This window comes from Euprymna scolopes, chromosome 2, assembly GCF_053919585.1.
Source record: "Euprymna scolopes isolate OS-2025 chromosome 2, ASM5391958v1, whole genome shotgun sequence".
Lineage (NCBI taxonomy): Eukaryota > Metazoa > Mollusca > Cephalopoda > Sepiida > Sepiolidae > Euprymna > Euprymna scolopes.
Window position 1 is genome coordinate 163309679 of NC_136483.1, and position 9658 is coordinate 163319336.

General features: G+C 40.2%; 1 protein-coding gene across 1 annotated transcript; it reads left to right on the top strand.

Moving 5' to 3' along the window:
- Positions 1-2602: 2602 nt before the first annotated feature.
- On the top strand, positions 2603-3088 carry LOC145240903 (protein CFDP2-like). The gene has a single exon (XM_080103999.1). The coding sequence runs from the start codon at positions 2603-2605 to the stop codon at positions 3086-3088; it is 486 nt and encodes a 161-aa protein (XP_079960125.1).
- Positions 3089-9658: the final 6570 nt, after the last annotated feature.

Consider the following 9658-nt stretch of genomic DNA (forward strand, 5'->3'; position numbering starts at 1 on the left):
GCACCCCTTAAGACTGAACTAAACCTTATATCATTGCTGTTTTATTGGTTGTAATCTAACGATATAACATTAATTCTTAGCTTGTTTTTGATCTTGAAGTAGTAATTTTTATTTATTTTTTAGTTCCTTATATCAAGTGGCTTCATGCCGTGTCTGGAGCGATTTCCAATAAAAACGGAACTGTTTTGCACCACTTTTATGACTCTTTACAAATTTTTCATCATACAACATGAAAAAGCACGTCTAATACCCTGTCCTCATTAGCCACCAACCAGAATCATAACTAACAATAACATAACAGAATATTCTTATCATTGTTTTGACTCTCGAGTATATATCCGACACAGTTAGACACAGTTAATCAACCGAGAACCACATCACTCTATACAAAAGCATATAAGATATCTAAGGCTTTTGACAGGGTATGGCACGATGGTCTTCTAAGGAAAATTAAATCATATGGAATCACTGGAAGAATACATAATGTAATTAAATCCTTCTTAAGTAATAGAAAAATCAAAGTTGTCCTCGACAGTCGTACATCCAAACAATATGACATAAATGCGGAAGTACCTCAGGGGTCTATCCTTGGACCTCTATTATTCCTGATATTCATAAATGACCTCCCTGATAAAATTGTTTCGGAGATGGGTATATTTGCCGATGACACCACTCTCTATAACAGATATGAGGGGAAAACAAACGAACACATATCCAAGGAAATGGCAGAAACACTAGAGGATGACCTCCAATCCGTAGTGGAATGGGGACAAAAATGGTTGGTCACATTCAATGCTGCTAAGACTAAGCTTGTTTCCTTCAATAACTACAAGAAACCTTCTCTACCACCAATAGCAATGGCCAGGAACACATTGCCTGAAAGTACTTCTTTTAAACTCCTCGGCCTAACGTTTACAGGGAATATGAACTGGAATAGATATATTGAGAGCATTGCCAAGGCTGCTGCAAGGAAGGTTGGCTCCCTCTACCGTGCTAGAAAACTACTTACGCCTGACAGTATCCTATACCTCTATAAGGCAACCATTCACCCATGTATGGAGTACTGTTGTCACATCTGGGCTGGTGCATCTGCTTCTTGTCTCTCGCTCCTGGACAGGGTTCAAAAGAGAGTCGCCAACCTGATAGGTCCTGAACTGTCATCTAGGCTTCAGACTCTATCCCATTGACGAGATGTTGCATCCCTCTGCCTGTTCTACAAATACTTTAATGGTGAATGCTCTGATGAACTGCAAACACTTGTACCTCCCTGACGTAACTACCCCCGACAAACCCGACAAGCTACTAAGTCTCATCCCTTTACAGTAGAGATCCCTAGGTGCAAGAAAGCCTTTTACTCCAATAGTTTCTTCCCCAGAACTGCGGGTCTTTGGAACTCCCTTCCGGGATTCTGCTTTCCCAACTGCAATGATATGCAGAAGTTCAAGTGTAATGTTAACAAACATCTTTCTACTCTTCTCCCTTCATAATGACCCCGCTAATTAAGTCCCTAATAGTAGCCCCCTGCTTCAAAGTGGCACTGTGCCTTGTTTGGGGTGAAAATTGAATAAAAAAAATAAATAAATAATAAAAAAATATCAACGGATACACACTGGAGAGACAAAACAATGAAAAGAATATGCTGTTGTCATAGCCCTAATGATAACACAGTTTTGGTAGCTCAAGGCTGTAATGCCATTGTTGGCACTACAAAGCAGCTTTTGCCATCAGGCAGGATATTAGGAAGAGAAAAGAAAAGAAAAGAAAAAATCAAAAACAGATCAACAAGAAGAAATTATAACGTTTGTTCATGCTGAAGACATTTTGCTCTTGAACAAATCCAGCTTGATGTATATAGAACTTTTTTCGTAAGATGATCTGACGCAACTTCCACATTGCGGCTCATGATTCCTATTTTTGTAAGAAACGAAATAACTGAGCGTCCTAGAAATTCATGACAACCAACCTCAATAGCAATCAAATGACACCTCCAACGTTTTTCCATGCAGTCTGCACGCAGTATCTCATATCGGTCTTTCTTTTGTTTGTGAGTCTCATTCCAGCCGTCGCCCCCCCCCCAAAGTGAATTGTTAATTCTATGAGAACACTCTTTTTTGAATCAGACTATTGCTACAATTGCTGGCCTTTTTTCTGTTCAGATGATGCGAACTGGAAATTATAAAGATGAGTTGTGATGCACTAAAATTTTCCAGTCATTGGTTCCATTCGCTAGATTCACATTAGACATCTTTTGCTTCCTCACATGGCATTCACCTTCTTTGTGAAATGGAATTCTGAGTCCCGTGGCTTTTGGTGAGCGACAAAGCAATAGGTGTGGGTACACTGGAAGTCATAGCCGCAAACCTGAACACAGGCGGTTAAGGCCATAGGATCGCTCTCCATTAACAGGAGCAGAAATGGAGTTCGGCAGCCATCTAAGTGTCTGAGCAGCCCTCTCTTAGGACAGCAGTCCTTACCCCCGTGGCATGGGGAACAGGCTAGAAAAGGTGCTCCAAACATTACCCGCTCCACTATATCCTGGCTAGCTTACCGCGGTCAGTGGGAACCCTAATAATGCGGTTGAAATAAAGAACAAAAAATACCTATGAAGATTGCGACATGGAATGTTCGTACACTTTTGGACAGAAATAACGTAGACAGACCACAAAGACGCACTGCATTCATTGCAGGCAAACTCGCCAGGTACAATATTGACATTGCTGCTCTAAGTGAAGGTGAAATTAATGAAAGAGGTCAGGGCTACACCATCTTTTGGAGTGACAGAGGACTTGAGGAGAGGTGTGAGGCAGGAGTTGGCTTTGCGGTGAAAAATGCGCTTGCGAGTAAACTGGCTGGACCTCCAAAAGGAGTGAATGACCGTCTAATGACACCGAGACTCCCTCTCTCAAATGGAAAGAAGTTTTCTACTTTTGTCAGTGCATATGCTCCTACGATTACAAACACTGATGACATCAAGGACAAGTTCTACGAAGACCTGAATAACATCATAGGTGCAACACCAACTCCAGACAAGCTCATCATACTTGGTGATTTTAATGCTAGAGTAGGCTGTGACAGTACTGCTTGGTAAGGTGTTATATGAAAACATGGTATTGGAAAATGTAATAGCAATGGTCTTCTTCTCCTTCAAACCTGCTCTGAGCATGACCTGCTGATAACAAATACTGTGTTTCACCTCCCTATTCGAAAAGGACATCATGGATGCACCCTCGCTCAAAGCACTGGCATCTAATTGATTATATCATCATCAGGAAACGGGACAGTGATATGTAGCTAATTCTACCCTTTGCGACCAAGACCGCCAACCCCCAATATTTCCTCCTGTATCAGAAAACACGCTATGTGATATACGTATATCTGTACGTAATGTTGCCAAGCTAATCAAAAACCTTGATTCCAGTAAAGCAACTGGCCCTGATGGTATTCCAATTATAGTACTCAAAAAACTTCAACCTGAACTAGCGCCCATACTTACAAAACTGTTTAAACGTTGTCTTAAGGAGAATAGTTTCCCATCTCCCTGGAAAATCTCATCAGTATGCCCTGTATTTAAGAATTCAGGTGATCGCTCATCTCCCTCTCAGTACAGGCCAATAAGTCTCCTGTGCGTCATGAGTAAGTTGCTAGAATCTGTGTTAAATACAGAAGTAATCAAACATCTCAACAAAAATAACCTTCTTAGTGACACTCAATATGGTTTCCGTTCTGCTAGATCTACAGCAGATGTCCTTACAGTTATATCGCATAGGATTAGCAAATCTCTCGACGGTGGCAATCTTTCTAGGGCAATTGCTCTTGACATATCTAAAGCCTTTGATAGGGTATGGCATAAAGGTTTACTTCATAAGATCGCTAGCTATGGTATAGCTGGAAAAGTCTTCTCAATTATTAAATCATTTCTTTCTGATAGGTTCATAAGAGTAGTAGTTGAGGGGCAAAAATCAGAAGCTCACAGTATTAATGCCGGTGTCCCTCAGGGATCCATCCTGGGCCCAACTCTTTTCCTGATCTACATTAATGATCTTCCAAATCATATCCTTACATCATTTGTAGACATTTATGCTGACGACACTACCATTTATGGTACCACATCTAAGACAGTAAACGAGCAAGTACTCTCCAATTCTCTCTCCTCTGATCTTGAGCATGTAGTACAATGGGGAAAGGAGTGGCTGGTTACTTTTAATGCATCTAAAACCAAGCTTCTCTCTTTACATCATCAACATTTTAATCCACATTTGTCATCAATTGAAATGAATGGCTCTCGTCTTCAGGAGGCCTCAAGTTTTGACAAGCTTCTGGGCTTGACCATTACTCCTGATCTTAAATGGAACACGTATATCAAATCTGTTGCCAAGGCCGCTGGAAAAATGGTGGGATCTTTCTATCGATCCAGTAGATATCTCACTGCTGATGCTATTCTCTATCTATATAAGAGCCAGGTACGTCCAAGGATGGAATACTGTTGCCACATCTGGGCAGGAGCTGCTAGAAAGGACTTGTCCTGCCTTGATAGAGTTCAAAATAGACTTCGTAGCCTCGTAGGAGATGTCCTTTTCTCCTCCTTACAACCTCTATCTCACAGAAGAGATGTTGCGAGTTTGTCTCTGATGTATCGTTATTTTCATGGAAAGTGTTCAACTGAGCTTCAATCTATGGTCCCCCCTCGCCAAACTTTCACAAGAAACACTCGTCTAGCTGTAAACACTATCAATAATTTCCCCCACTCTTTATCTGTGCCTAAACCTAAACATAGATTCCATGAACAAAGCTTCTTTCTTAGAACTGCACGCCTGTGGAATTGTCTTCCGTTTTCCTGCTTTCCGGCTGACTACAATATGGTTGTGTTCAAGTCTAAGGTAAATAAGTTCTTGATGAGCCGTTCCATATAAGTTATTAAATTTACCAAATTTTCATTACTAATGATTACTATATTGACCAACTTCTACTGTACACTCTTTAACCCTTATCCTTGAGTGGCCTCTGGGCCTTGATAATGTGGTGATGCCTTTGTAAAAAAAAAAAAAAAAAAAAAAAATCACTAGGGTCATGTGTAGAGCCGAGTGTTGGACAGACCACTGTCTCATAGTGGCTAAGATCAATCTGTATATCCAACCAAAGAGAAGACCTCAAGGAAAAAGAGCTCCAAAACAATTTAATATCAACAAGTTGAAAATAAAAACTGTTCAGAAATCTTTCTCTGAAACTCTGTCAGAGCGCCTTGAATCTGCTGAAATAGACAACCGAGATGTGGAAACAGCATGGAAGACAATTTTGCAAGACAGTGTACAACACAGAGATGGAGTGTCTAGAGCCAGTTTCCAGGACACACAAGGACTGGTTTGATGAGAACTGCCTGGAGATTACCCAGTTGCTAGAGGAGAAGCATTTCTGCATACAAAACCCATATTGAAGATCCATCCTCCAAACTGAAGAAGGACGTATGAAAGAGTTTGCGTAGCAACGTTCAGTTGAAGCTCAGACACATACATGATTCTTGGCTAAGCAAGAAAGCAGACGAAACTGAATTATGGATTCCTTTACTGTAACAGATTGCTGATTTGCTGTCTCACATTGTGAGTGAACAATCATACTCGTCACAAGTGATTTGCCGGTGGTGGTGGTGGTGGTGGTGGTGGTGGTGGTGATGATTATGATGATGATGATGATGATGATGATGATTACATAGTGCAAGGTACTCCGACCATGTTTACACAAAAAAACACAACTCTGAATCAGTGTATCCCCATAATTTTATGTTGGCCGCATTTGGCAATAAATCATGTGTAGATTGAAGGAGGAATGATGTGATTCAATTATAATTATGGCTTTCCACTATAATTTAATTGATTTGATATCATCTCATTTTGTCCATGAACATTGTTTGGCCTGAACAACGGCAATGACTGTACTTTGTTTTTCCCCAAACATCCTGACTTCTTCAATTGAAACAGAGCTTGGGTGTGCATATTAAAATGCTAAGTCATGTTCGAAATGTTGTCATCATAAGAGGAAAATAAAATAAAAAAAACTATAAAAAGAACAAAAAAGGATGTTCGAGAGGACAGCAGTCAGAAAAAAGGGGCATGATCATGTTTTTTGGGGGGCAAAGTACCCAGAAATAAATGTCATTGTTATTAGGTCGGAGCAAAAATAATGTCGTTTTTTTATGTTTAACTTCAAAAGATCATAACTCCTCTCAAAATAAACTTTACAAAATCAAAATAAGAACCATTAGAATTGACACATATTTTTGCCAACGAAAAACAAGTTTATTTATCCCATTTGCATAGAAATCCGGAATTCTGGAAGCGATGAGGTCATTGAAGGCCGATTCAGCATCATCTCGGCTTTTGCAGCATTTTTCGTGCAGGAAGTTGTCGAGATGCTTGAAAAAGTGATAATCAGTGGGCAAGAGGTCCAATGAATATGGTGGATGAGACAGGGTCTCGTAGCCCAATTTGTTCAGCTTCTGTAGGGTCAGTTGAGAAACATGTGGTCAAGCGTTGTCATGGAGAAGAATTGGTCCCTTCATATTAACCCATCTCAGGTACATACGTTGGAACTTCTGGCGCATCTCGTCAATTTGTCGGCAGTACTGCTCCGCTGTAATCATTTCACCCGCATTCAAGAAGCTGTGATGGATGAGACTGGCCGCAAACCACCAAACAGTCACCATAACGTTTTTTGGTGCAATTTTGGCTTCTGGAAGTGTTGTGGAGTTTATCCGGCATCCAACCACTGTGCCGAACATTGCTGGTTGCAGAGGATCCACTTCTCATCACACGTCACAATCCGTTCTAGAAATGGGTCATTTTTGTTGCTGGAAGGAGCGTAGAAGACACCTCGAAATGACGATTTTTTTGGTTATCATTCAATTCATGCGATACCCATTTATCCAACTATTTTTTTACTTCCCTATGCTTTAAATGGCGAACGACTGCTGAGTGGTCAACCTGGAGTTCAACAGCAACTTCTTGTGTGGTTTTGTTAGGATTGGCTTCAATTAAGGCTTTCAAATGTTTGTTATCAACCGCAGTCGGCCGGCTGAGACCATTTTCATCTTCGAGGTTCTCGTCACCATTGCGAAATTTCTTGAACCACCATTGTACCACACATTCATTAGTGGTTCCTGGGCCAAACACATCATTGATACCACAAGCTGTCTCAGCAGCTTTTCAGCCTAGTTTGAACTGGAACAAGAAAACGTGTGGATTTGAATTCTGTCCATGCTGTCGAAAAGCCTGCAAAAAATGGAAGAGATTAAGAACAGTAACGAATAACACGATTCGATAGAGTGAAAAACGCGCTTCAAAATGATATATAACATGGCTATATATATATATATATCGATGAATTAATTAAGAAATCATATATAAAAGTAACATATGTGAGAACACGATATTGTTTTTGCACCAAACTAATAAAAAAAAAGTTGAGTTATTACTTGTCCTATGTTTCTTGTGACGTAGACTGCATACAACGTGGTGGGGCCTAGGTGTCTACATGTTAATTCTTGTGTAAATGTGTGTAACGTTACACTATCACATGTCTTTTTTTGGAGGGGGGGATCTTCTTTGGAGAATACCAGCTTGTGCCGCCCAGTCCATCTCTATTGGTTTGAGTGACGCCTATTATATCCTTTATTTGAAGGCTGCATTCTGCATCCTCTGTGGTCTTAACAGCTGACCATTTTGTCCCTGATTTTATTTCTGGATATGCCTTTTTAATTATCTTATTAGCTGAGTCCCTCATCATCATATGTAGTTGCACCTTCCCAATTTTGAATTTTTCCGTCAGTGAAGATATTGGGAGCTGTAGGTTTTCAGAATTGGTATATAAACCTACTTTCAAAAAACAAGGTGATCTCCAAGTCACTTATGCAGGTATGTATTACAAAACTGTTAAATTCATTCAACGTGAGATAACGCAATCCTATACATCTGTAAGGGCCACAAAAAACGTGGTAACAGACCATGTTTGTAGCACCAAGACTTTATCCTTCCGGGTAGATAAGTTTTGTCAATTGATTTAAGGCCCTTCAAGGTTATTTTCTGGATCTCTATACCTTGATGTTGGTCAATCAAGGGGATTGAATAATACATCCAAGGCTTTTAACTGGAATCTCCCTGACCGTTAGGGTCGTAGCTCTAATTTTGAAATGGATTTCCTTAACAGATTCTCCAACTAACTTCATTCATGTGAAAAGGTCACAGTATTTTTGTAGCAGTGCATCAACATCAACTTTAAATGTAAACATAATATGCAACCGCAGCCGAGATTGAACTCACTATATAAGTTTGTAATGTAATTCAAATCTTGTTCGTAGCTGAATACTTGATGCCTCGCTAGGGCTATCAAGAGTATTTTTTATCATGACGCCATCACTAGATGGGTTGAGACAGGCTGTTACACTGGCCTTTCTAACACTAGGGAAATTATACCGGTTCTCACTATATATAGTGCCAGTAATACCTACACCGATGGAAGAAGCAACAGTACTAAGACTGACTAGCTGCGTGCAAGCCAGTTATACCCGTTTCCTACGTTTGTACCTGTGATGTTAAATACACTTGTTCCTTAAACCAACCTCAACTTGACTTTCTTCTTTTTACTATTGTGCTACGACACAACAGAGACCCATCTACCTTCGAGAGAAGGATAGATCATGTCAGTTTCTCAACCTGGTATTTTACCTTGCAGTACATACAGCGCCTCGCCTTCCCAAATGGTCACCCATCTGGTACTGGCCAGGCTCAATGTTGCTTAACTTCAATAATTTGGCAAGAACTGGTGTGTCAACGTGATTGTGCTATATTTTGGATGGGACAAGAATGGTGATGTCATCCATAAAAACTCTCGATGGAGGAAGAATCAGATGTTAGTCATCATCTGACATGTTTACTGTACCATGTGTTAGTATTTCCATAACCGGAATAAAAAGAAGTGATTACTCATAATACAAATTTCAAGTACCTGCAGTATAATTTTTTATGGTCAATTTCATATGGCAAGTGCTCGTCTGAGCTCCACTCCATGGTCCACCCTTGCCAAACTTTCATGAGAAACACTTGTCTAGCTGTACACTCTTTAACCCTTATCCTCAAGTGGCCTCTTGGCCTTGATAAGTGGTGATGTCTATGTAAAAAAAAACACTATCAATAATTTTCCCCACTCTTTATCCGTGCCTATACCTAGACGTAGATTCCATGAACGAAGCTTTTTTCTTAGAACTGCACACCTGTGGAACTCTCTTCCATTTGCCTGCTTTCTGGCTGACTAGAATATAATCGTCTTCAAGTCCAATGTAAACAAGTTCTTGATGAGCCGTTCCGGTTAAGTAATCCAATTTATTAAATTTCAACTACTAACAATTTTTTTTAATTTTTTTATTACGTTTTCACCCCAAACAAAGCACATTGCTACTTTGATGTAGGGGGCTACTATCAGGGGCAACAACTACTGGGGTACTATGTAGGGGTTTGGGCAGCAAGATGTCGGTTCACGTTGCACTTGCATGTCAGTAAAGTTGGGGAAGCAGGAACCTGGAATGGAATTCCAAAGTCAAGCGGTTCTGGGAAAGAAACTATTGGAGTAGAAAGATCTTTTACATCTAGGGATCTCTACAGTGTGGGGGTGT

Coding starts and splice junctions, on each gene's coding strand:
- LOC145240903 (XM_080103999.1), top strand. CDS start 2,603: ATGAAGATTGCGACATGGAATGTTCGTACACTTTTGGACAGAAATAAC.